Below are 27,645 nucleotides of genomic sequence, written 5' to 3'. Positions count from 1 at the left end.
TTTTGCACATTTCCTGCTTCTCACAGGGAGTGATGTGTTTTTTTTCAGGATTATTTTCCGCAGACACACCTCCTTTTCACATGGCACTCCCTCAGGTGCGCTCTAATGTGAATCAGAAGCAGGCATTCGTGCAGTAATATTTTTGAAAATATTCCACAGCCCGGTAACCATTGATGTAACACACTCCTTGGAATTAGACGGGTGTGCAGTCAGATGTCTGTTTAACAGGGGGAAAACTGTCCTTGTGCTGTCTGATGTTTACACACCTTTGCGTTTTCATTTGCTCTTAGTTAAGTAATCAGAGCTTGCTTAGATAGTGTGACAGAATCTTTTCAATGGTCATCTTGCAGTGCAGTAGTAAAGCCTCTTGGATTTTTTGTATGGCATCTTGGCTGTTTTATTTTCCTGTTACATTAGATGAGCTCGCAAGCCAGAATCGATGTAGGATCATAGCAGGACAGGAATGACATCACTCCCTCTCCCTTTCTCTCTGGATCTGATTCAGCTCCACTTTCTCTCCCAGGCCACATGCCTTCCTGTGCCTCCGCCGTCGTGTAGAGGAATGGCTATCAGCTCTTACATGGCAGTCCCTTCATCTGTACATCTGTCTTTCTCCACAGACAACTCCCCAGCCACCAAAAGCAAGACTAGCGAGGACATTGTCCACTCCTCCAAGTTCCCCATGGCTTTCTCCCCCGACCACTACCAGCACTCCGAATCCGACTACTACCATTACGCTGGCTCCCCTAAAGGTATCACCTCTCCATCCTCCCCCACAACTGCGAACAGGCTGTTTAACCATAAACGTGTTCCCGCCGAATGCATCTCACCCATGTGCTTCATCAACAAGTTTACATGTTCATTAGCCCAACACCTTGCAGCTGTGCCCCTATGGAAAAACAATGTTGCTGCAATGTTACCAGAACGTTATAATAATGCTGTGTGCCGGAGTACTCTGTGTAACAGCCCGTGCAGACAGGATGGGGGCTCGGGGGCTGCTGTAATGACTTGTCAGTCCTCCGGCGGATCAGCCGTTAATGAAGCACAATAAACAGTGCAAGTTCTGTTTAGTGTTTATCTGGCTTGCCCCTCGTGCTGAGCTTACAGCACAAATCTGCAGCTGGGAGAATAATGATGCACTCAGCTGATAAGGGGCTGTTTTACACAAGGCAAGGAGCGTCTCTCACTGATCCTCCTCTATTGCGGGCTTATTGTGTGCTTTTTTGCCCCATTCTCCCCTGACTCGCAAACCTAATTTCTCGCCATTTCCTGAGACGAGGCTGCGATTCTCTTAAGCCTTGATTAAGCGGCCCGCAAACACCAGATCAGTCCGACTCCATGCGCACATCTCCAACTCTGTCTCTGAAGTGCCCTTCGCCCCTCTGAGTCATTTCACCAATTTTGCTGAGGACGTTTAGCCTGACTGGTTTTCCCTCATTCCCTCTGACAGCCTCTCGTGCTCCCCGTCGAAGGTTTTCATCTGGAGGAGAAGAGGACGGCTGGAATCACAGTCTCCACAGAGTATGGCATTAAAGGGTTTCCCTTTTATCCCACTAAAGCTCTGCTATAACTTTCCCTCAAAGTACGATAACACACATATAGCTCAGGAAAAAATTGCATTTTTGTAGAGAGAGGGATTTTGTCAAAAGGCAAAATTTACTGTTCCCTTGCAGTATTTTCAATGTTAATGTTTCACATTAAATTTTCACTGTTAAATGAAAACTAAAAACAGAAACAATTTTAGTTGTCGAGAGAAACTGTTTTGAGCAATTTTAACAATAGCCTTAGGATAAGGAGGAAATTTGAATCTATGCATTGTGCACCTTGGCCAGCTCAAATTGAAGTTCTTAAAGATTCATGCAGAGGAGCCATGTGATGATCTTTGTGTATTGGCCTTTTTTTGGAACAACAAGGTGTTGTGGTAAATGTTTTATGAATGTTGCCCGGAGGGAAAGCTCGTGCCAGCGGCAGCATTGTGGCCGCCTTTCTCTGCTCTTGTCAGGCTGCTCTCGCAGATCAAAGAGAGCGCATGCGTAGGCTATCGACACAATACATATGCAGCACCGGGGACCCTATCAGAGGCCCCCACAGTAATGGAAAGCAAAATCTGAATAATGATGTAATCGCAGCCGCGCTCTTCGCAGAATTGCCTCTGAGCGGCCTTTGATTTGGACCGCGTGCAGTATCCTGACACTACTATCTTTTGATCATGGAAAAAGTCTTTCTCCCCCAGAGTTAGATTTCTGCTTGCAGCTTGTCGCCATGACAACAGGCGGTGGGGATTGTGGTTGCCTGCTATGGTCACGTCAGAAGAAGTGCCTTCCGAGCCGTGGTCAGCCTCTGCCTTTGTTATGCAGATGACACACCTCCGAGGCTGAGCCAGTGACATCACATCTGTTGTCCCGAATGGTGTACCTTTCCTCTTCAAACTGCACGCTCGTGCCCCTAACAGCAAGACAATCCGATTGTGGCTACTGTTAGCGTAGCTTATGTCCTGTTGGTTTGGTTAGCTATCTCCCACTATCTGTCTATCAAAGTTCAAATTGCTTGCTATATCTGCCTGCTTCTCCGTCCCTCCTCCTCCAATGCCCTCCTCTTCCTTCATTCATGCCCCCTCTCTCGCTCTCTCTCCTCAGATCCAGAGCGGGATCGGCAGGATGATCCTGAAGGAGGAGATGAAGGCCAGGTCCGGTTCCTATGACAACGACCCCTGGGCGAGCGCACGCAACTCCCGCAGCGGCAGCAAGGAGACACTGCACAGTATGGGCTACAACAACACTGTGAATGGCTGTGAGGACACCACTCTCCCTTACTCTACCTCTTGTCAGTGTGACGGCCATTTGCGTTGCATTTCATCCCTGTCTGAACCTCCTTTGAAGCGTTCCAGCCCGGCGCTCTGTGGTTGGGGAGCAGCCCATGTCACGTTACCCACACTGCGGTCACATGCAGAGCGGAGAACAGATAGCTCTTGTTTAGTGTCCTGTGGCGCAGCCCCTCACAAAAGCACTCAGCTGCACTGTTAGCCATTAGCGACACTGAGAGATAGTGGCAGTGGGCACTTTGGGGGGGGGGGGGGGCGCACCGGGCCCCCAGCTGCGGGCACACAGAGGCTGCAGTGTGACTGCCAGGGGAGCCCTTGTCACTGAGCCAGCACTGGATGGCGTGTGAGGCAGTAGCCATGGAAACACACCTCGCAGGCCGCACAGCATACACACGTGGGACTCCCACAGCTGGGGAACCCCCCCACCTGACACACAGGCGTGAGGAAAAACACACAGCGGGGCAGGTGCGGCATCACGTTGCTTTTGGATCCAGCTCTGGAGGCCAGATCCAGTTACATTTACACCGAGAGCAATCTGGAAGGGCTTGAGCCTTTATTGTTTGTGGTTACCAGTTACAGCACATCTGAAAATATGCACATTTTCTCACGTCAAAGAAACCAGCACAATTTTGTCACGCCGTTGAATTGAATCCCCTCTGTTTCAGGTTGCATCCTAAACGTAATCCTCCTGACTGTATGCCTGTATTGCTGTCTATAGTGTGCCATAGCTATGTGATGACTGAGATCCTATCTCTCTCTCGCTCAGTATGTTAAAGAGCGGGCCATATGTTGACGTTATTGGTATTTACACATTGTCGCCACATTACGCCTGAGATCCATGCACCCTGAGTCAGAGTAGCAGCTGTGAGCGTTAGCCCTCTGGCTGAGTATGGCAGGAGAGGACGCCAGTCTTGTAAAGACTTGAATAATGAATGCGGAGGTTGTCTCAGATCTCTCCCACTCGTAATGCACTGGCCAGTTCAACGTGGTGCTTAAGTCGTGAGGTTGCAGAAGAAAGGGCACTAAGGACATGGTCCCACATCACTGCCGTGCCCCCATACTGGGCAGGAGGGTCAGACCCCACACCCCCACCTCTCCAATTACCCTCCGATTCTATACCCTGCACCACCACTAGGGGGAAGCCTAGGCTCCAAATGTCCAGCCCGTGCTGACCGTAGCCGTTTATCACCTCCTTTTCTCAAGCAGTGAGGGTGAGCACACCCGGAGAGGTGTGTAAGAGTTCATTTAGTGGATGTGCACGGGTTCCTGAGAGACTGGTGAGGTCACAGCGCCATGGAGACTCGGCGGCTGGCAACCCACGGGGGAAATGAGTCTGAGCTGCAGGCGGTGTCACGAGGGGGGCGAGATGCGCCTGTTGTTCATGCTGCTGTCTGACGCCGCTTTGATCTCCATGGTGTTTCAAAGCGGAGTCTTGTGGTTTGCACCACGCTGTCAGGCTGGGGAGAAGAGCGGGTCTTAAGCTATCCCGATTTGTATTCGGATTTCATTTTCCTCCGTTTCAGCATATTTTTATATTTTTTTCATTTTCTGTATGAGTGTGCATGCCTGCGTGTGTGAGTGTGAGTGTGTGTGTGAGAACATGTATGTGTGCGTACGTGTCATGTACATGAACACGTGCACATATCTGTTCTTGTGTCAGTGTGTGTGTGTGTGTGAGCGTGTGTGTGCGTGTGTGTGTGTGTGTGTGTGTGTGTGTGTGTGCGTGTGCGCATGTGTGTGTGGGCGTGTGCGTGTGTATGTGTGTGCGCTTTCGTATGTCTTCCCTCATTTCTGTGTCTGTGATTCTCCAGGGGAGCGAGCACAAGTCGTTCGGATGTTACGCCTCCTTTCTCTCATTCTCACACACGTTCCCCATCCCTCTGTCCCTCCCTTACTCGCCTCCCCCCCCCGTTCCGCTCGTGTTTAATGTCCCAGCTGGTGTCCCTTGTCCTGGTTTATTCATGAATTGTAAGAGGTGGCATGTTTTTTGTTTTTTTCTTGGATTCTTACATTCGACTTCCTCTCAGATGGAAGAAGGAACACAAAGTAGGCCATACAGCCCAGAGAAGCTGAAACCACCAATGACACAACCCACTGGGTAGAGCGATACTTCAACACAGAGCAACTCTTACATGGATGGACAGATGGGAGAACTGACAGGTAGAAAGTCAGATAGCTGGGTACGATTTTGACACAGGATACAGATACAATGTAGAGTCAATATTAACCAGGAAACATTCCGGGAAGAGAAACACCCACAGTGATAGTGTTGTCTTCCCCCCCTCTGCACTGCCTCAGCAGCCTTTCTCTGCCAGCATGGGGCTGTGTAATAGGTGGTAGTCTGTATGGCATATGTTACAGACACACTCCTTGCGCACTGCTTGCGCCTCTGTGCTGGTCTTCCCCTGTCTCCATCACACAGCCTTAGTAGCTTGTGAATGACACAGAGCCACGTATTACAAGGAAGCTGACTGAAAGAATGGAGGACGGGGAGGGGGCCGGCAGCTGAGCTTCAACACAAACAGTCAACAGCAAAACGAAACAGGGAACTGAAGGGAAGTGTGGGCTCTGGAATTCAGTAGCGTTCTTGGCATGAGACCCACATGGCGATGGCTATGGTGGGATGAGGCTGGACAAACAACCAGTCAGGGGAACAGTCACACAAGCCACCCCTGATCTGCATACGAGCCGATTAGTTTTCTCTTAAGCTTAACTCTAAAAGCTCGCCTAGCTTGCTTTGCATACATTTAATATGAAAGCGAAGACAGACACGAACAATATGACAAGTGGAGAAAAAGAACCCAGCCCCATGCCCAGTTTTCAAAGTCCCTTTTGAAGCTGTGTGTTTTGTCCTCTCCAGGGTGCTTTTGGGATTGACTGCTTTTTCCCCGCTACCATTTACATCTCCGCTTCTACACAATACATCAATCCACTCATCTGTTTGTTCTTAAAATGAGTCTCAGAGCTACCTGCCACTCCTCCAGCATCCCCCGAGAGCCCAGATTTAACGCATCTGCATCGCATTTGCAGAAAGAGATGGAATTCTTGGTGCTCAATTTGTGCCTCCTGAAGTGTATAAACTATGTGTATGTATGCATGCCTGTGTGTGTGTGTGTGTGTGTGTGTGTGTATCTGTGTGCATGTGTTTGTGTGTGCATTGTATGTGTGTGTGTGTGTGTGTGTGTATGTGTTTGTTTGGAAACTGCGGTATTCTCTCTCTCTCTCTTTCTCTCTCTCTGCTTCTTTTAGATGTATTTCTGCCTCATTTACTGCTTTGATGTGTTGTACTTTTCCCTCGGCTTGTCAAATTCCATGGGTCTGTTTGTTTATCTGTTTTTCTATGGTATAAATGGCTTCTCTGCTGGAAGTGCTCAAAGGGCTGATGTGGAGGCCCAGGTCTGGCACTTCCTCCTCCGGCTGTGGTGGTTTGCTGTCTTCCAGCCTTCACAGCAGACACTGCAATACACGGATACAGGAAAGGGCAGGCACTGTAGTTTTCCGCTGGCCTCACTTGTTAGCATCAGTGGTTAGCCACAGTGCTTATACAGTTGTCCTGAGGGGAGGGCCAGTATGGAAGGATAAGCCTGATTAAGTATTTTTAATAAGGTGGGTTCTCCCAACCACAGAGGAGCATGGGTTAAAATCCCTTGTTGTCCTCTTGAACAGCATACAGAGGATTGGTAAATTGGCTGTGTAATGGGATGAAATGTAATAGATAACTAGTGAAGCAACCCATGGAAGGGGTCTTCCGTTAGGTGGTGGTATACTCTCAAACACGATGTTTAAGCTGAATTACTCCAGTAAATATCCAGCTGTATAAATGGAAAATGTGTTTAAATGTGACCTGTTAAGCAAGAACATGACATAATGTTCCTGATTTATTTATATGATATGTCATAGAGTCACACCCCCACCCATGAGTGTCTCGACCTGTGTGGGTCAGATTCCATCACTCAGAAGTGCCACTCCCCATCTTTGATAAGAATAAGAATTAAATAGGTCAATAAGAATTGTCTGTTTGCTTGCTGTTGTCTTTTAAGTACCGATGAAGTTTAATGATATTGAGAATTGGTGGGAGTTTTGTCCCTGTAGATGAGGTGGGAGCATGCAGTGTGCTGTCACAGGGCATGTTCATTGGTCTAATGGTGTGATGTGTCTCTCATGTCTTTCAGCTCCCCGGTCACACTACAGCACAGACAGTGGTAAGTGGCTGTGTGCTTGGGACACCTCAGTACACAGAGAGATGGGGGGGTGGGGGGGGGTGTAGAGGAAGAGAGGGCACCTTATGATGGACAGGGGCTGAGGGAGTGGAAACCAAATTTCCAAATTTTACTCCCCTAATCTGTCTACTTTGCATTTTTTCATTGTTGTGTGTGGTGACAATAGTTGCGGTCCAAAAATACCCCGCGTGCCAAATCACATTCATTGTCCGTTCCGCAACAGGGAGCCATGATCCATCCACTAATCTATCGATTCTAAGGGTCGTGGGATTAGTGACTCGGCCCTGTCATAGGCCTTCTGGTTTTTAGAGCAGCCAAAAAAAAAAAAAAAAAAAAAAGTACAAAAATTCCAGGGGGTGGTGACGCATGGATTTAAAGATGCATTAAAAGAGGAAGAAATGAGGGCACGTTTGATCTCCTAGCCTGGGCTGGTCGATTCAGCAGGGGATTAGGATGGGGTGGGGAGGGGTGTAGAGGGGCATTGCCGAATACCGCACATTAAGGACTGTCAGTGGAGTTAGCTGGCCGGTGCTCAGTACGGGATGACAAAAGACAGCGTTCAGCCACAGAGCTCTGTTAGCTATGCATTCAGCGCCCCCTGCTGCTGCATTTAAACATTGCTGTATATCTGCCTATGGTACTTGGTGGGTGAGGGCAGCCACACTGCTAACTCACGCATGATGAGGGAACAGCCGGATAGTGACGATGAACGGGAGGTGGGTGATCCGCAATTCACCATACTAAAGCTGCTCTCCCCTTTGCTCTTCTCCAGACTCCTACATCTCCAAGTCGGCCTCCTTACCGGGTTACGGCAGGAACGGGCTTCACAGGGTGAGAACGGGGCAGGGGGTTGGGGGGTTGAGGGTTATAAAATTTCCCCAGGCCAAATTCGGAGACCGAAAAGAATGTGCGGGCAAAATCTCACACCCTGCTGAGCTGATGTATTTACCTGATATAAATCCCCTGCCCACAGGGAGAGTTTGAGCTTATCTTTACGTGCTGTAAAAATGTGTCGTGAAGCTGAAGTCATTATGAAGGCTGGATTTAGATAATTGTTACGTGCAACTCCTGTGAAAATGCACCCGCTGATTGTATATCACCAGACTGTCTTTCTTCTCTTTGTTCCACAGCCACAGAGTGCAGATTACTTCCAGTACGATAGCTGCAATGCAGTAAATTGGGGGATCAGAGGTGGGTCCTGTGGCACCACTGCATGCCTTGAGGATAGAGCACAAGCTTAACGTTTTGCTATGTTTTCTTTGGAAAATATTTTAGGGGTGTTGGACAAGTGATCAGCAATTACAGTAAAGGCCCATATGGGAAATATAAAGAGTTATTAGAGTTATTAGAGTTAGAAGCAAAGTGTTGAAATAATGGGAGTTCTTTGGAGATGATCACGCTTTTCACTATGACCATGTTTTTCTTTCTTTCTCTTTTCACAGAATACAAGGTAAGAGTGTTTGTGAAGAAGGAAGGCAGCTGAGGAGGATGTTAAAAGGCTGAGTGCGTGAGAGAGTGGGGGGGGGGGGGGGTGTTGGCCTAAGCAAGCCCTTCAGACTGATGTACGGCTATCCTACAGGAAGCCACGAGGAAAGCCCAACTCTGTTTGCGCTCGCAGGGTCAAAGGGCACCCCCTACTGCTGAGCCCTGAGGAAGTGAGAGAGTGAGGTCCTGGCTGGCGGGGCCATAGGCCATTTCTTACGGCTTGTCCCTGAGGAGGTGTTAACCCCTGGGCAACCCTGTGTTACAGTACAGTTACTGTGTGTGCGTGCTCATGTGTGAGTGTGTGGGCATGCATGTGTGTGTGTGTGTGTGTGTGTGCATGTGTGTGTGTGTGTGTGTGTGTGTGTGTATGTGTGTCTGTGTTTGAGTGTGTGTGCGCGTGTGTGTGTGTGTGTGTGTGTGTGTGTGTGTGTGTGTGTGTGTGTGTGTGTGTGTGTGTGTGTGTGTGTGTGTGCACGTGTGGGTGTGTGTGTGTGTGTATGCGTGCATTTGTAAGTGTGCATGGAGGGTTAGCCTCAAAGTCCTTCTCTGCCTGGGTGGGAGAGCTTCCTGTCTGCCTTAATTGCTGTGGGTCAGAACCAATGATCTGCATCTTATCAGATGAGAAACAGAGGTACAGTGGTCATAAACTGGGATGTGAAGAAATTCTCTTTGGAAAGAGAGGAAATGGAGGCTCACCAGTCACTGCACTGTGCCAGAAATACATGGCTGTGTGAAACCACAGTAAGAGGGTTTCACTGAGCGAATATAAAGCATACTGACATTATTACAAAGCATCTGTTCATGCCATAATTTAAAGGAACTCAACTTCAATATGACCCCTCTTTCTCCCTTCCTGCAGATTTACCCATATGAAGCCTTGATAGTGACCACCAGGGGGCGCAACAGGCTACCAAAGGATGCAGACAGGGCAAGGTTAGAGGTGAGTCATGAAATGAATTGATCTATACGCCTATGTATTCAGCAGTAGCCATTCATTGTGGTTTATATTCCACTGGAGAAATTCAATTCAAAGCTATGTTACTCTTGCTGTGAATCCATTAAAATGTTGTACTCAAAATAATCAGTTGAATATAACAAACTAGAAAATTTATTAGCGCCCAAGGAAATAATTAGTTTGTCCCAGAATGAGCAAAATATACACACAAGAAGACATTAAATAAGTTTGTTAAAACAAAGTATGGCAAACATTCTACAAACATAAAAAATACCAGTTTGATGGTGAGAATCCAGCATAAGATCAGTAGCTATGATTTAAAACAAGGATTTAAATGCATGCCTGCAGTCAGCTTGCATATGCAAACCTTAGGCAAACAGATCATTCAGTAGCATAATCTTAATAGAGTTATTAAGATTCCTGCAGCCAGCAGAAATAAGCATTTAAATCATTCAGCAGAGCATCTAGCTGGAGTAAATCTCCAACCCTGTGCAGCTGTTGATAATTTTCTAATGAAGTATTTATAATGAAAGCAGACAAAATGATATACTCTTTTTTTCTGTTATTTTTCCACACGGCAGCGCCACTTGTCGCCTGAGGAGTTCTATCAGGTGTTTGGGATGACGATGACAGAGTTCGACCGGCTGGCCTTGTGGAAGAGAAACGAACTGAAGAAGCAAGCTAGGCTGTTTTAACAGCCCCCACGGGCCTGTCCCCAGCCCAGAGGAACAGAGCCGAGCCGGCTCCAACACGCATTCAGGCCCAGAGAAGCAGAACCACTCGGGCCTTACCGAGCATCCTTAGCCCAGAGACGAGGACCAGATTCAGAGAGGGAGACAGAACTAAATCAGCAAGCAGCGCAGAGGAAGTCGGAACACAAGACTTATCAACACCCAAACTTTACAATCGCTTTCAGTTCTGTATGTTCAATAGGTTGCGTTTTTAGCTCCCAACCACACTGCTCTGCTACGCTAGCTGTATCGAAAGCTCACCAGGCTTGGAGATAGAATGGGCTTTGCCTTACTTTCAAGTTGTAAATGCGCACCAGCAAAACTGAATGACGGGAACTGAATGTTGATATCATATCAGCCACTTTATCAGAATGTCGAGTGAAAACGCAGCATCATATTGTTTTAGTCGAAACGCTTTCAAAAATATATACAAGAAACGAAGTCATTATCTTCCCAGTATACATCTCCCACCATTTTCATTTAAAAGTAACCAAATGAGCTTTTTAACAGTGAGTATGTTTTATGCTGAAAAAACGGTAAAATGTATGTATTTCATTTCAAGAAAGTGAAGACAAGGGTTCCTTCTGGATTGATGTTTAAAGGGGTGATGTGCAAAAAGTTTGGGATGTACATCAGTTTAGAGGACCCAAACCAAAGTACATGAAAAATACATGCGGTTAAGTGGATTTCTTTAGCACGTGTCATATGGAAAAACTGTCCATGCTTAATCTGGCTAGTGTATGGAGTATATCTCTCTTATGTGTCCTTGCACACACCTTGGACTGTTGAGCACTGAATTTGACCTCCCATGTAAAGGAAGCTGTTGCTATGAAGAATGTATTTTCAGTTACAAGGCATCAAGAAATATCCAATGTAGTAATAATAGAGCTAATTGCCGAACTGTGGAAGTAGTTACCACAGGTATTTTTCTATTTTATTTATCTTTTTTCAAAGTGATGTAAAAAGAAAACCCACACAAGAAATTAAAAAAATTGGGTGCATTGTTTAAACTTTATAGAATGATACTTTGTGTGTTCCCTGCAGAAGAATGAGTGAGGTGGAGACTGGGATTTCATGAGACAGTAGAGCACTGGCTCCTGTCTTTGGTGGGATGGATAATGATATGGTGACAAATCCACACTTACGATCAGTGAAAGTGTCTGGGTTTCATGCCACATGCAGCTAGTACCACCTAATGCACCAGAAGGATTGCACTTTTGCTGTGAGGTTTAGGCTATCGATTCTTAGTCTGCTAGCAAGTGCTGCAGTTCACATTTAGTGGGATTTGAGCCGATCATCAGCTTGTTATTTACGGTGGCCTTTTGGTTTACTGTATTTTACCGATTTGAGAGGACATGGTGACGGTATAATCAAAGAATGTTGTTTTCGATCATCGAGCTAGAAAACCTTTACGCAATGACATGGTTTTAAGAAATGCAGTCAAGTTCCACATGGTCAATAAATCAGCACTGTTAAATCTACTGTCTGTAGTGGACCTTAGCTTTAATGTCGTAGGTATTCAATCAATGTCTGGGAAGGCCTCTGGCCATTTATATACTGTGGAACTTAGTTTTCATGAATGTCACTCACCCGTTCCTGTATTCATGCATTCAGTCATTCATTACCAGTTAAGAACTACACTCCACTCGCAATATTAACCTGCCATACATGAACTGTTTTTTTTGGAACGTCACAGTACTTACAGGTGTAATGCCTGGAGTAGTACACCTCTGTACTAAATAACTGAGTAATTAAAAGCTTTTAAAATAAGGGAGGATTCAAAGAAAAATAGCAGTATTTTTTAATTGTACTTTTTTCTTTTGTAACTATACAACAACCTAGCTATACTTTATTTATCAGTCAGTACTGTACCAACAAATTATGTATATCTTATATTTAAATAAAATGCTGTTTTCATGTGCACGGTTTAGGATGTGTGGTCTAATATTGCATTTCAAACCTATTGCATTAATATGTATATTCAAGTGTTATTATTTTTTTAACACTTAATTAGTACATTATTTACAATGACTAAATTATTTATTTTACTGTATATTTTATGGATGTTTAAGTGTTTAACATTTATTGTTTTAAGTGTTTGCTGGGTTTTGAATTTCCAAAGATGAAATCAATACACTGAATTCTGCTGAGATTTTCATTAGAGTGAATGGAGGGACGTTTTTTGTTTTTTATTAACAGTATAGCCCTCTGACTGTTGAAAGCCAAGAACTGTGCAGAAAAACACGAACACATCGATATGTGTTATTGCACAAAGACAGTAAACATACATTGTAGAATTTACAAGCTAGGCAACCAAAATAATCTGACAGATAACGAAGGTCTTCTCAATGACGTACAAGCATACAGGAATCTGTCATCACTTTGCTGGACCACAAATGGTAAGGAGAATGAAACATGCAGCAATAAAGAGGACCAATGAGAGCAATATGCAGTGGAATCAGGTAAGTGGACTCAACTGTGCATGCAAGTGCTTTACATGTCATAGAACAGACAGATTTGATTCCTGACTGGACCTCCCTTTAAAGTATGCTGTGTGGATATTCTGTAGACAGTTGACAAAATCAGAATGTTACTAAGCTCTTCAGGTTTTGAACATGTTACAGACCTATAACAGAATTCAGGTATAATTGTGACATTGATAGCAACTTTAACAAATATGCACATATCTGCTTCCATAATTTATGAATATTTATAAGTGTTATTTAAGTTCCACCTTCCTCTCAAATGGATAAAATGAAAGAGGTGAACCTCTGCCAAAGGAAAAAGTGATAAAATTATGATACAAATGTACATATAAATGTACTTTGACATTCATTTTTTAGTCGATGTTGTAAATTTGTATTTTGAGGAACTTGGTGGTCAGAAGTGTCGCACAGTGGTAAGGAACAGTCCTCATAACCCAAAAGGCTGCAGGTCTAATGCCCACTTGAACAGGCTATTGTAGCCCCTTGGAGTAAGATATTTAACTTACTTAACTGAGCTGCCTCAGTGAATACCAAGCTGTATAAATGAAGAGCATGTAAACATTTAGGCTATGTAGTTCATTCAAGATAAAGAGTATCTGCTAAGCAAAACTATAACAGGAGGCCTAAAACGTGGTTGCATACTGCTGTGCATATCTTTCTACTTGTGTTAATGTGTTGCATATTATAAAAGACATTACATTTGTTTTACAAATGAAATGAGCAACAGACAGTTTGAACTGTTGGCCATCGTAGAAAAATACATACACTGTCCTTATTAAAAGTCCTGACTAAACAGGAACAAAAACATGCTATAAAATTTTATTTTTTTCTGAAAAAAAAAAATGCATTTTATGCAAGGCTTTTAACAGGACGGCTACATCTACCAAATATGTCACACCTGCCAAACCCCTATGTGGACACACGTGATGGCAGCCTGTTGTCATCACGGGCTGCGATACAAGTGCTTCGGGCGTCAACGATAAATCCAAAGGAAACAGTTGGGAGATGTCCCAAACAAACTTCCATCGGCAGGATACAAGAGCAAAAAGTAAAATTCGACGAGGCCCGTGTGAATGTGGCATTTGTGACCGGGTAACAAGGAGAAAGCCTTTTCTTAAAGCAAACCACAAAAAAAGAATTTTCCGACCTAGCCTACATCAGAATGACAGTTGAAACTATGTCTTAGGGTGGGATGAAACGAAAATCTTTTGAAATTGCCCGTTATCTTTGGATTTATGGTGGGATTTAAGTTGCCAAAAACCCGTGCCCATTGTGAAATACAGCAGGGGGTCTATTGTGTTATGGGGTTGTTTGGCATCTACGGCTCCTGGAGCCATTGTTAAGACAGACTTTCGGAGGGAGTCATGAACTCCAGCCAATACCAATACAATTTGGCCGAAAACGTGGTTCCCTCTGCCAAGAAGCTCTAGCTTGACCGAAAATGAACATTTAAACTTGACAAGTAGGCAATTAGCTAACGAACTAACATATATACAAATGTCCCCACTTGTCAGCTATTTTGCAATCGTTTGTAGTGCATGTTTTTCATTTTTTCACGAACCCGATTTACCTTTTCCCCTGCGACACTTGACAGTTGCACTAGGACCCAGCGACTGCGGCGGAGGAAGTAAGCGCCTCCGTGTAACTTCATTGAGAATGTGACTGTATCAACTGTAGGCTATCTGTCACTACTCTACACATGGGACCGCGGAGTGTCATGCAGCGCCGTTTTAAGTTGAGGAGGCCACTCATTTAAGGAAAATTTGTGACTTTCGCCGGTATGGAGACCAACACCGTTAACTGTACGTATCACAACGTGCATTCTTACATTTTCTTCAGTGAAAAAGGAACAAGTGTAACACCCAGCGATTGTTACTTTTTTAGTACAATCCTAATGTTTGTATACCAAATGGGATTATTTGTTTCTGGAGAGGGTGGAGTATGTCTTTAGATCTCAGCGGTTATTTTACGAGCAAACACTTAGGTGAACATTAGTCCTCACGAGTGTCTGTAAAGAGGCAGTTTGTTTTCTGACAAAGAATAAATACGATAAGCCTAAAATATGCGACTCGCCTTGGTTATACACCCTTAAATCTCAGGTGCAAATAGCCCATTTGACTGTGCACGCGCTTTGAAGGTATTAATACCTACAGTACTGGGATGTATTACAGTAAGGGATGTATTTTTACTCACAGCTGGGCTATAACCAGTGCATGTGCATTCCGGTGAATATGAATGCGCACCGGAGTGAGGAAGAATTCCACCAACTGTTTCGCGTGGCATTTCAGCCAGGTTTACGTGGTGTGCAACTGGTTTAATTAAATCGGGAGAATTCATTCCGGTTCCTGTAGCAGCTATGTCAGTGGAGAATGATGCAACGGAGAGAGCAGTGGTTGCAATAAACCATAAAACTAGCGACGTTATCCGTGCAGCCGAGAATGACCGTAAATTGCTAGTTGTATTTCACATGCTACGCTTACAGTTTGGTGACGTTCGGTCAGTTTTGCATTTGTGCGTGGGAGCGCAAAACCTGACTGTGCTGAGGATTGGTATCCATTTCATTTAGTTGTGTTCGCAGCTTCTACACATTTGTTAACGGACTTGTTGGACTTATTCAGATTTGCCAACGTTTAAAAGTATTTTGCAGTGATAATTTGATCATGCAAATTCCCTCGAGCTAATGTGTAGCCTATACTGCTGCTCTAATAAACTGACCGTTTATTCGTTGATCTTGCATGAGATAAGATACTGTTCACTCTGTTTTTGAGAAATATTGGACAGGTTCTCTCCTCTCCCTTGCCTTACTTCAACCTGTCATTCCCTACGAAATTACTTATAACTTATAACAGCCATTTTGCCTTTACATTCGTCCTGATTGCAGTGTTTACTTTACTCCAGCTTGCCTGTCCTGGATTGCAACAGCATAGCTGTAACTGGTCCAATTTTGCTTGAATTAATCCAGACTTTCAAGTTTGTCATGTGTAGCAAGAGACCTGGGAAACACCTGGAAAATAATCACAGTGTGTTTGGGGCTGGGACTCTGCAGTTTAAAGCCTTGGTTTGTTTTCTGTTACTCTTTGACTTGGCAGTTTGGACGGGAGCTCTCCGTCTCACCCATGTTTACAGTAAGGAAAGTCTGCCTTTATAAGGAGCTGAGTTCTAACACAGCTCCCAAGGTGAGAGGGCTGTAGGCACAAGATCTGGAAGTCCTGCAGCTTTTGTAGTTGCTGCCTTGGCGCACGTCTCTGTTTGGGGATGGTGGCTGTTTTATTTAAACTTTGGCAGGGCAGAGCACCGGTGGGCCTGCGCGTGTGTCCGCCTCTGACAGACAACGAGACGGCTCCCGCAGTTTCTGAAAACAAGCAGCCTCTCTTACCCCAGCCCCGGAGGCCGAGTTTTCTACTTGACTTCTAATGGCAGTGCCCGGTTGCTTCGAGGGGGAGAATGCTAGTCCTCCTTGCCCCTGAAACCGAATCTCCTAGGACCCCTGGAAAAGAGAGTAAAAACAAACGCAGGAGAGATAAAGCAAAACAGGGATTAAGGTGGAAATGAAGAGAGGATGTGGCTTCTGGGTTTCTCATTGTTTGATGTTCATCGGCATGGCAATTGATTTCACAGATATCGTGTCTCTCCATCAATCACTGCCTGACCAGAGTGTAAAGACATTTTATACTTGAATTTATGGCTTCTCTGAATCATTTCATAAACAAAAAAGGCTATGGTTTTAATCTGAAACTGATCCACGTAGAGGTCTGCAATTTGTAAGGCTTTCTTGGGTCATGTTTGATATGAGGTCATGTCTCTTTTCATGAGTTGCCAAAATCTGTCCACTCTTCCCCAAGCAGGAGTTTGTGCCATCATAGAGCCCTTGTCACTTAAAGGGGAGAGGCTTGAATGTGTCATACATGAAGAAGGGATCAATGCAGACTGGAGTGTGTAAAGGTTACACCTGGGCAGGCAGACATACGAAAGTTGTGATGCTGCAGACCTTGTGAGTTACTCCGTCTCTCAAATGCAGTCAGTGACAAGAGACACTGCTGAGTGTGAGGAAATCTTTCACTTCTCCATTCTCCGGACACCTGCCTGTGTCATCACTGGCCCATCTCAGTGTCCAAGAAAGTTTGAATAAATTTTGCTGTGGGAAACCATGGTGATGGGTGCTATCCCAGCTTGCCCCCATACAGAGGATAGTCAAAGTCAAAGTCAACTTTATTGTCAATTCTCCAATATGCACAGGACATACAGAGGATTGAAATTGCGTTTCTCTCAGGCCCACGGTAACAATACAACAGTTAGATGTAAGACAGTGACACTGAGAAACAAGAACAAGAATTATCACAGATATACAATAAACACGAATGGCTCAATATCACAGGCATAAATACAAATGTGTGACATTTGTGACAGAACAAGCTACAATTATTTACAGCAAGGGCATCAAGGCGCATAGTAGGTTTAGTAATATAAAAATAGAAATATAAATAGGCCTGCCCAGCTGGAGACAGAGCACTGATTGGAACAGTGGAAAATTGCTGCGGCTTTGGTGTTGGAAGGAATCTTCTTATCTCAGTGCTACACATATTCTAAATACTTCTCAGGTCCCTTCCAAAATAATTGTTCTCCACATAGCAAGCCTCTCGGAGCTGAGCTACAGAGTTATTTGATGCAAAGCCAGCATTGCTGTTGATGAAAGTCATCACCCACAGCACTGCTGTTTTCAGCTGTCACCATCAGCACAGAGATACAGAACCTGGTGGTTCAACTCAGCTTTTTGCAGAAATAAACTTGATCAGCATTTGACCTATAATCCCAAGTCTATTGCTCTTTCCCCTGTGTTTGTGTTAAGGATGATATACAGTGTGTGTCCTACATTATATGGGCATTATTCTGTGATTTTAATGTCTTTGCAGGGGGAGGTATGTGAAGAATTTCCTCAAATGAGGACAGTAAATGAAGCAGTCAGTGACATGGGGGGCTGGGGTTGAGGCCCCCCCTTTACCCTTTACAGTACATTGCTCTGTTATTCCTCTCTCCCTCGCACCAAGTCCTCCTCCTCTTTCTTGCTCTCGCTCTCCGCTCTCTCTCTCTCTTTCTTTCTCTCTCTCACTCCACTCTCCTTGACCCACTTCTTTCTCCAGTCTCTCTTCCTCCACCCCCTCCCTACTGGATCCCCCCCCCTTCCGTGCAACCCCCACCCCCCACTCCGGGAGCAGGTGAAGGCCAGGCCGCTCCACCTCATCGCGGTCTGAGCAAAAACTTCCTTTCCCCCGTCCTGGAAGTGCATCCTGGCGAATCCCTGCCGATCCGCTCTGTCTGCGCAAACACCAGGAGACAAAAAAAACAATCCTCGGTCGCACACGTCCCCTGGGATTCTGCGTGTTTTTCCCGCTGCCGTTTTTAGCCACTGCCGTCTCCACGTGTTTACGTGTGTGTGTGTATGTGTGTGTCTTCTTGTGTTTGTGTTATTTTTGGTCCCTGCTGTTTCCTCAAGTTCCTGTTAAGATTAAATTAGCAGAGGTGGTTGCTTTTTCAGGTTTATTCGCTGGGCCGAGCCTCTTTGTCTGCGTGGCTGACCTGGATGACACAGCAGGGCCGTGGAGGTTATGTGAGAAGGGGTGATGACAGGCAAAGGCAACAAATTGCTCAACAGTACTGACTCCGGAAGCTTTAGGAAGCACACCTCCGGGAAGCTCACTTGAAAATGGAACTCTCTGGACAAACGGATAAAGCCATTCCCATTTCACTTAAATGCGTTTATAACGTTTTCAGTTCTTTTGCTGGCTGGAAAATGTGGTTTGCTTGGTGACTGCTAGGTTTTGTGCATGTGTGAATATTTTCCATGCCATGTAACATGTTATTCCACAGCATAGATAGATCTGCCACAGTGTAGTCGGATAAATCTATAAGAAATCAAGGATGTTCTCTTTCATAGAACATCATCACAGAGAAAAGCTAATCATCATGCCAGGGCAGTCCAGTGCTATCCTCTCTCCCCTGTACAGCAGGATCACCAAATTTCCTTCCTCCAGTCACTAAGAAGATTAGCAGGGGCAGCAAAGAAATGATTGCTTTTGTTGGGTGTCCTCTAGCAACAACAACAACAAAATACTTGCAAACGCCTCATAATGGACAGTACAAAGAAGACAGCTGACAGTTCTCATTCCCTAAATATGCAGTGTGTGCACATTAGGGGACTCGGTTTCACCGAGCGTGGGGTGGGGAATACATTTCCTCAGCGGGGGCAGATTACATTTGTGCAACTGAATGACACGAGGAGTTATTATTTTGTACCCTTTTTTTTTGTTTCCCTTTCTCAGAAATGTCTAGCTGCAAGCACAAGGAAGAACTTCACAGAACAGAACACAGACGTTTTGTTTAGTACATATAAGTATACGTGTGTGCTTTCCTCATCAAAACCTTTGCTGTCATAGGCACGATTACCAGAAGAGCTCTTCAGTGTGGAATATCCAGCATTGCAATAATCGAGGACTGAAAAGATGCCAGAGCTGCTCTCAGTAAAGCACTGATAAGTTCCCCTTGTTTCATGCCCAAGCTGTAACTGTGAGTCATGATGAATTAATGCCTGCCGACAGAACGCAGCTGAGTGTTCCGCTGGAGTCTGAGGGTGAGGATGTGTTATCGGGCTGAGTGCGGCAGCGAGGGCAGTAGGCTAATTCCCCGCATGGATGGCATTCAGAAGTGACAGGGAGGGGAGGGGAGGGAGACACCCGGGCTGTCGCAGCCGGGGAGACGGTCGCTCAGACAGCGCCAGGGCTGTTTGCTTAGGCAGGCCGGCATGTGTCAGACTGAATTGATCACAAGGAAATCGCTCTGGTTCAGCTCCACGAATGCACCGCGTCCTGCCGAAACCCTACAACCCACATTATGGCTCCAGCGATGGGTGGACCAGTGGTTGTTGTTCAAGAAAATACATTCATCAGGATCTACCAGAAGTTGCGAAATTAGCCAAAGCCAAATAAGCCAAAGACTTGGGGTGTGCCATGATATGTCAAAATAAACACTGCCGCTGTGATTTTCATTCAATGTACAATGTGCATATACTGTACGTACATGTTAAATGATAACTGCGTTAGGTGTCTAAACTATGCCAAAATGCAGGGGATATTGCCATCGCTCCAAAGTTCAGATAGAAGGGTTTAACCTCGAGGCTTGTGTTGTGGTTGCTGTTGCCTGGCGATGCGGAGGGCCCTGACCTCCCCGTCCCTCGCACGGCCCTGCCAGAAGTTTAAACGGAGTGACACTTCACATATTACTCTGGCCGGAGAGAGAGGGTACAGGGAGGGGGTGCTGGTGTGACACAGGACCGCGGCCACTCCCAGGCTCCAGAGCCCAGAAGCGCTGAGCACGCGTGACCGTGAGTGAGCGTGTGTGACCGCGTGTGTGTGTGTGTGTGTGTGAGCGTGAGCGAGAGTGTGCGCAGGTGCGGGGAGGGCTGAGAGAGAGAGAGAGAGAGAGAGCTTTAACGATCTGGCTGGGAAGAGCGGCGGGTTCATAAAGGCGGGCTGCGAGAGACTCACAAAACCCGATTCTGGAGACACACAAAGACCAGTTTGTGCTGCTCCTCGCTGTCTACAGGCCTTTCACCCTGACACTTTGTTGTAGCACAGACAACCAGTACGATTGCTCTTTTAATAAGCTGTTAGTGCGTTGCCCGTCCAAGTAGCTCCTTGCCACTGTTTCCGCAGAAACGCGTGACAGCGTCCCAGCCCGTTAGCTGGCGGCGCTTCTGATTGTGAAACAAGCTCAGTGACCTCCTCCGGCAGCTTTCAGCTGAGTTCAGAGATTAATGCATCTCTCTCTCGAGTGCCTGACAGATCTGAGGGGGTCGGAGGTCAACACCGAGCCCCAGTGCCGGGAATCTCCCTCTCGCTCTGTCTGCTGTGTGCGGCCACACATCTATAAATACACGCAGTGGGGGGGGGGGGGGACAAAGCGGCCACTCTTTCCCCTGCCAACAAGGGCTGAATGCTGAGCACAGGCTGACTGTGTGTGAGGCACGCTGGCATTCCTCTCCCCGGGGAGACTGAGAGAGGGAGAGAAAAGCGGGGCGCTTCTCTGGTACATAGCTGACGAGTGAAATCATGGGGGTTTTTTTGGCGATGCCCGGGGATGAATAATGACAGCAGGAGGAAAGTGGGCCTTTGTCTCGGGTCGGGTTTGTTCATGGCAGTTTGGAGGGAGCATAAAAGTGGCTGCGCTGACCGTGCGAGCTCCGGAGCCCTGACCTGCCGGCCAGCCACGGTAGGGTTGGAGAAACTCGTTTCCTTGCTCGTTTGTCTGCTGCAGTGACCCCTGACCTCTGACCTCTGACACTAACGGAAGTGCCCTGTACCTTAGCGCTCTGGCTTGGACCGCCTGCCTCCACCTCCTGTCTCAGGTGCTGTCTGTCTGTCTGTCTGTCGGATGTGACCTACATGCTGTTGAATCAGATTTGGTTTCCTTGCGCGTTTCGCCAGCCTGTCCCGAGACAGTAGAGACGTAATGAAATGCAGTGGAAGTCCCCTGCATGGCCCCCTGTTCCCTCTGTCCCACAGGGGGCCTCGCTGACTCCACGTGCCACCCGCCCCCCGAGCCCCTGCCCGGGTCCCCGTCTCCGTTTCGCTGTTTAACGAGGGCGGTGTGATTAATAACTTGTTTGAATTGCTACACGCGGAATCGCGGACCTCTGCCTTTTGAAGTCGAGCCCATTGAAGTGCGGTGGGGCCTGGTAGCTGTGAACCGCAAGGCCCGGGGGTGCGTATGTGTGGGAGGGAGAGGAGGAGGGATGGGGTGGGCGGGGGGGGGTACATCAAAGAGCGCGGTGCCCCACCGTGTACGGCTGGCCTTCAAAGCTGGTTAATGTGTAAACAGGTGAGCGGGAGTGCAGGGTCCATAACTCTCCCCCCCGCCTGCATCTCCCTGGGAAGGCCCCCGTGACCCGGGAGAGGCCCCTTCTAATGACCGCCTCCACTGGGGGAAGCGAGGCAACCAGGAAACGAGCTCTCCAGCACCCACCGTAGGGCCCTCGTGAGAGAAGCCCGGTTAATTAGCCAGAGCAGGCCGAGAAATACTGCTTCCCAAATGGGGATTAATCCACTGATTTTGTGTACATCAGAATAGTGAAAGGGGCAGCACTGTTACATAGCGGTAAACAGCGGAGCTTGTAACCGAGGGGTTGCTGGTTTAATTCCAAGCTGGGGCACTGCTGCTGTGCCCTTGGGCAGGATATTAAACCCACAATTGCCTCAGTACATATTCAGCTGTATAAATGGATAACGTAAAAATTGTAACTTATGTAAGTCGCTCTACAGAAGAGCGTCTGCTAAATAACAATAATGTCATGGAAAAGGTTTAGCACTCCTGTAACTTTGCACTTAGAATTGTCTGTAGAATTGACTAGGGACCAGAATGAAAAAGAGCAGGCTTATTTTTGCATAGTTTTATGAACAGTCTAAGGGTGTGTGTGTGTGCATACGTGTGCGTTGTTTGTGCACGCGTGTGTGCTTGGGCGTGTGTGTACAGTACAAATGGTTACACCATACTCTTTACTTAAAATGAACCAAACACGCATCGTAGTTCATCATCCTCCAACAGGAGTGACCTGTAATTTTCCCTTCTGTCATTTGATGTGCGGGGGCGATCCTTTTAATGCATGCGTGAGAACGGATCTCACCACCGCGTTTCATCGTCGGAGCGTGGAAGGCCTTCACAGAGAGAGCGGCACGCTTTGCCGCACACTCCTGCCCCGGCTCCCCCTCTCCGTGTAGCTTTTGCGTGTGTCGTTGAGTGAGAAAGGAGTGGGAAGGAACAGACTTAGTCTCTCTGTCTCTCTCTCACACTGTCTTTCTCTCTCTGTCTCTCTATCTCTCTGTCTCTCTCTCTCTCTCTTTCTCTCTCTCTCTCTCTCTCTCTCTCTCTCACTGTCTTTCTGTCTGTCTGCCTCTCTGTCTCTCTCTGCCGCTCTGTCTCTTTCTGCCTGTCTTTGTCTCTCTGTCTCTGTCTCTGTCTCTCTCTCTATCTCTGTCTCTCTCTCTCTCTCTCTCTCTCTCTCTCTCTCTCTCTCTCTCTCTCTCTCTCTCTCACTGTCTTTCTGTCTGTCTGCCTCTCTGTCTCTCTCTGCCGCTCTGTCTCTTTCTGCCTGTCTTTGTCTCTCTGTCTCTCTCTCTATCTCTGTCTCTCTCTCTCTCTCCTACTCTCTCTCTCTCACTGTCTTTCTGTCTGTCTGCCTCTCTGTCTCTCTCTGCCTGTCTTTGTCTCTCTGTCTCTCTCTCTATCTCTCTCTCTCTCTCTCTCTCTCTCTCTCACTGTCTTTCTGTCTCTCTGCCTCTCTGTCTCTCTCTGCCTGTCTTTGTCTCTCTTCCTCTCTTGCTCTGTCTTTTTCTGGCTCTCCCGCTGCAGGATAGGTTCTGTGCGTTGCGGCTGACCCCAGAGGATAGAGGAATCCTCGTTTAGGTCATTGCTCTCTTCAGATAAGTGTGTTTGTCCGCCGCGTCGCAGTTATTGTTGTCCACTTCCCGTCGTATGCCTGGCGTGCGTGAGTGCGGTTTTTGCCTTGGACAAACACCACTAATGTGAAAATAATTGCAGAACATCCCAGATGTAAACAGAGGAATTTCTTTAAGAATCACCAGAGGAAAGGAATGTATATGAATGGACGTGGTGTTAGTTCTACGGCAGACTGGCCCAGTCTTGGGGAAGAACAATCTCCAAAGTCTCGAGTCTACAGCCAATGAAGAGGCGTGTTTTCCAGTGGATATTCAGCCATTTCCCCATTGGTATCCTTAGCTCTGTGGTTGAGAGACGTTGTCATGTTAACAGCTCAGGACGGATCCCCACGGCCCCCGCATTTAAGACTGCGTCCTGTTGTTTTTCTGGAACAGATGAGGTGTAGATTATAAATCAATGCTAAGCAGTCATCTTTCCGCCTCCCTGCGTCTCACTCTTGCCTTCATTCTTGGAACAGGCACAGACATCCATACATCCCTCCTTTTGGTGTGACCTGTCTGTTGGGAGCCAGTCCCGGTTTATTGAGTGAAAGCGAAGGCGATATCATTCCGGTCATCACACCACTTAAGACTCCAGAGTTGTGGAGTGTAATGTTGTATCACCTGTCACAGTTCCAACCTGCTCTGTTGAGGGGAGTGATATTGTCTGATGTTTTACAGCTCTACCCTAAGATGTTGTGGATAGTTCACCCATAAGCCAAAATAAAGATAGCCATAAGGGATCTTATAGATAGGGATACTTACTTACACAATACCCAGAGTTAGGGCCTTTTCAGAGTTTCCATAGTGATCCTCAGGACTGACCCCTTAAATACTTATGTGCTAATTAACCTTTAATCACACAAAATACAAATAATAGCATCACACTTATTGAAATCACTAGAGTGAGCAGTCATTTTAAATCCTGAAAATGTGATGGGCATATACACAAATATAACACAGTATACCAGTGTGATCCACCTGTACCATGAAGTTGGTCTCTTTGCAAAAATACACTCTCTAGAAAAGAAAGAAAAGTCCCTGTGTACAGAGACACAAAAGAAGACTTAACAGTAAGTATGATAACTTTACCATATAGAGACATTATGAATCAACGATCAGTCCAGCTCTTTTTGTTAGAGCATGGCTAGTGCAGACTGATTGGCCCTGCACATGGGGGAGTGATACAAAGGTTTGGGGGGAACTTGGCTGGGCGGGACAGGAAGCAGAAGGCCAGGGTGATAGAAGCTGTCATCAGCCTGGACAGGAAACTACAGCTGCAGCTGGAGGTATCCTTTTACCCACAATGCCGCTCGTCCGCATAGCTGGCCCACACGCCCCCACAGTTATCTGTAGGCTTCTTTTCTTTTTTTGTAACCTCAAATGTGTATGTTTCTTTTTATCTTTTTGTCATGGTGTGTTGTCTTGTCCTCTTTTTGTGCTTTGGCCTGTTCTAATTCTGGCCCTCAATAAACAATGAGGCATTGTTTGTTCCAGAAGCAGCAGCTAGACTTTGACTTTGGGAACGGTATGTTGATCCCTCAAGTAAAATGCGTTCCTTGTACCCCTGCGAGGGCACAACAGTTTACTTCACCTTCTCAGTACTTAGCTGGTGTAAACAGTAACACGAGGCACGGGGATTTTCTGCCGAACGCAAAAGTAATGTGACTGAAAGTTATTTGTTTATTCATGTTTTTCCACGAACTTCAGCTGCCGTGATACACAGTGGCACATTAAGGCGTGACGCCTCTCGCTCACGCCCCTGTTATGCGAGGAATCCGTAGGGGGGGACCGGAGCGGGCGGTGCGGAGGAGTGTCGGGAAAGGAATCCAGTCCCGGGCCCCTCCTCCGGACCACCGCTTTAACCACAGGCTGGCAAGGCACCTGCGTGTGGCCCACACGTAGGCTTCACCCACAGGGGCTGGCTGGCAGGTTCTTGCCAGCCCGGAGACTGTGGACTGCGGAGGTTCTGAGCTTCGGGAAGAATAAGCACAGTGAGATGAGATAGCTTTCCATGCGTGATTCATGCAGACTGTGTCAGAGCGACCCTGTGGCAGTGCCGGTGCATGACGAGGCCTACCTGATAATGTCAGTCTGCGGTTCGACATAACGGTGCCGCCTGCCTGATCTGCTATGCCCTCAGAGGAAGAATGTCAAACGTATTTGTTTTTATAATTCATGACGGCGGTAAATCTGCAAATTCTTGAGGCGCTTTTGGGATCAGCGCTCAGCATGGATTGCATTTGTGTTGTGGATTGTATTGGAATAAGACGATGAAACACTATCAGATCCCTTCTTCCCACAGCCTCCATCCACATCCCCACCCTAGTTTTTCTCTTCATCACCTGTGATATCACTCATACAGAGATACACATCAGTCAGAGAGACAAAATATTAGTTTCTATGGGTGTACAGAGCAATCCTATCTATGACTCATGAAGTGTGCTCATGAAGGAGCATATCAGAATGGTTACCAATCCTTTTGATTTTGCGAGAGTTGTGATGCCAACCATGACTGTTTGAGTCTGACACAAAGAAATGAAAGTTGACGCCCAAAAGGAAAAGTTTGGAAAATGATGTATTTGCTAGTTGGTTATCTCCAGGAGTACTGTCTGGGTGTGTGTGTGTATGTGTGGGTGTGTGTGTGTGTGTGTGTGTGGATGTGTATGGGTGTGTGTGTGTGTGTGTGCGGGTGTGGGTGTGGGTGTGTGTGGGTGTGTGTGGATGTGTGAGCATGCACGTACACACGTGCGTTTATGTTTGCCTGTCTAACCCCAGCGCCAGTGGATCTGTGAACTCACAACTCCACAGGAGGGGTCAGAGGTCGCACTGTGTAATCAGTGGGTCTGGGGGTTTGAGGGGTGGGAGGGGAGGCAGGCCTGAGGGGAGTGGAGAGTTCTGGCTCTGAGCTGTGTCTGTGACTGATTTCACTTCAGCAGGGTCTTGTACTTTAACTGTGCTTTTATTGGGGGAGTGGTCATAGGGGAGGGCGGGTGTTCGCATGGGAAATGGAGCGGTTAGGACGTGTGGGATTGAGAAAGGGGGCGGGGGGATGGGGGAGCATCAGGGAGGGGTTGCTGGAGGGTTCAGACCTGGCCTACTTTAAGATGAGGAGGTCACCCTGAACAATGGGCCGCCCAGTCCCCCTAGACTTCCCGCCCATGCGGCGTAGTTTACACTGATGGCTATAACAATAACGGCCACGTGTTCCGCTCTGCGCCGAACACGAATTCACCTGTCATCCATTAAGCCTCCTCTGTGTCTCCTTCCCCTTCCTCACCCTCACGCTGTCCTGAGGGATCCCCTCCTGGCCGCAGCCCGAGAGCTGAGTCGCTGCTTTTCCCTTTGTTTTACTTTCCATCTTTCAAGGACAAAGGAAAACATGACTAAGGGAAAATACCGAATGGCTGTTATTGCGGGAGAGTATTTAACGACTGTTATTAAAGGCTTGGAAAGGTAAAGACAAGCAAGTGATTTATCCTCGCTGGCAAATGGCTCAGCCTCATCCCCTCGTCATCAAAGCATAAGTCAAACTCCTCCGGCTTGGCAAAATAGGTCATGGTTTTGACAATGCAGTCAGAGTATTTAAAAAGGTCAGCTTGATGATTCTACTCTAGCCAGGCAATAATCGATCCCGTGCAATTGTCCAGCCCTTAGCAGAGTTCTTCTGGATTTTATGTGTGCGTTCACCAATGTCTGCCTTGCTGTGTGGTGTCAAAGCAAGCCAGCCTTCCGCATCTGGCCTTTTGCGAGGCAGATCTTAACATGTCCCTGGGAACAATGAACTGCTAAAAGGATAGAAAAGTGTCTCCTTTCCCCCCCCGGAGATAAGATGCAGATTGTGAGCCTTATCAGAGGTCCTGGGTGCGTGAAACAGCTGGCGGAAGAGGCCTGGTTCCTGTGTGTGTCTTGTCAGGGCCAGGACGGGTATGTGTGTGCGTGTGTCCTGCGTGTGTGTGTGTGTCCTGTGTGTGTGTGTGTATGTCCTGTGTGTGTGTGTGTGTGTGTGTGTGTGTGTGTGTGTGTGTGTGTGCATGTGTGTGTGTGTGTGTCCTGTGTGTGTGTGTGTGTGTGTGTGTGTGTGTGTGCGTGTGTGTGCGTGTGTGCGTGCGTGTGCGTGCGTGTGCGTGCGTGTGCGTGTGTGTGTGTGTGTGTGTGTCCTGTGTGTGTGTGTGTGTGTGTGTGTGTGTGTGTGTGCGTGTGTGTGTGCGTGTGTGCATATTTGACATGTTGTGTCCTGCGTGTCAGCGTTTCGCCATCGCCGTGGCTGTGGGATTTTTCCTGACCCAGTCATGTGCAGTGAAGTACTGTCTGAGCAAGTCAGAAGCCCGGCTGCATGGATGAGTACAGGAGATCCAACTGACATGAATGTGTTGCAACACTAAAACTCCCCACAGGAAACACAGCAATTCCACCAGTGACCTAATTTTGACATGATATTTGTGGTATTTAACCAATGTAGC

At 46.9% G+C, this 27,645-nt stretch overlaps 1 protein-coding gene across 4 annotated transcripts in view; it reads left to right on the top strand.

Annotated features, from left to right (window-relative positions):
* Positions 1 to 12,041, top strand: part of ablim3 (actin binding LIM protein family, member 3) — an 89,949-nt gene extending 77,908 nt beyond the window's left edge. For 3 of the 4 annotated variants that reach the window (XM_036548995.1, XM_036548997.1, XM_036548993.1), the window contains 9 exons: positions 633 to 752; positions 1,451 to 1,521; positions 2,637 to 2,790; positions 6,994 to 7,023; positions 7,814 to 7,872; positions 8,172 to 8,232; positions 8,484 to 8,491; positions 9,386 to 9,466; positions 10,063 to 12,041. In XM_036548995.1, coding sequence (XP_036404888.1) covers positions 633 to 752; positions 1,451 to 1,521; positions 2,637 to 2,790; positions 6,994 to 7,023; positions 7,814 to 7,872; positions 8,172 to 8,232; positions 8,484 to 8,491; positions 9,386 to 9,466; positions 10,063 to 10,176 — 698 coding nt within the window. In that variant the 3' untranslated portion in view covers positions 10,177 to 12,041. Of the gene's footprint in view, positions 1 to 620; positions 753 to 1,450; positions 1,522 to 2,636; positions 2,791 to 6,993; positions 7,024 to 7,813; positions 7,873 to 8,171; positions 8,233 to 8,483; positions 8,492 to 9,385; positions 9,467 to 10,062 lie in introns of all 4 variants that reach the window. The other variant, XM_036548996.1, reaches the window with a different exon arrangement.
* The last annotated feature ends 15,604 nt before the right edge of the window (positions 12,042 to 27,645 follow it).

The sequence above is a fragment of the Megalops cyprinoides genome, chromosome 16 (assembly GCF_013368585.1).
Source record: "Megalops cyprinoides isolate fMegCyp1 chromosome 16, fMegCyp1.pri, whole genome shotgun sequence".
Classification (NCBI taxonomy): domain Eukaryota; kingdom Metazoa; phylum Chordata; class Actinopteri; order Elopiformes; family Megalopidae; genus Megalops; species Megalops cyprinoides.
This window is presented reverse-complemented; position numbering and strand designations above follow the sequence as displayed.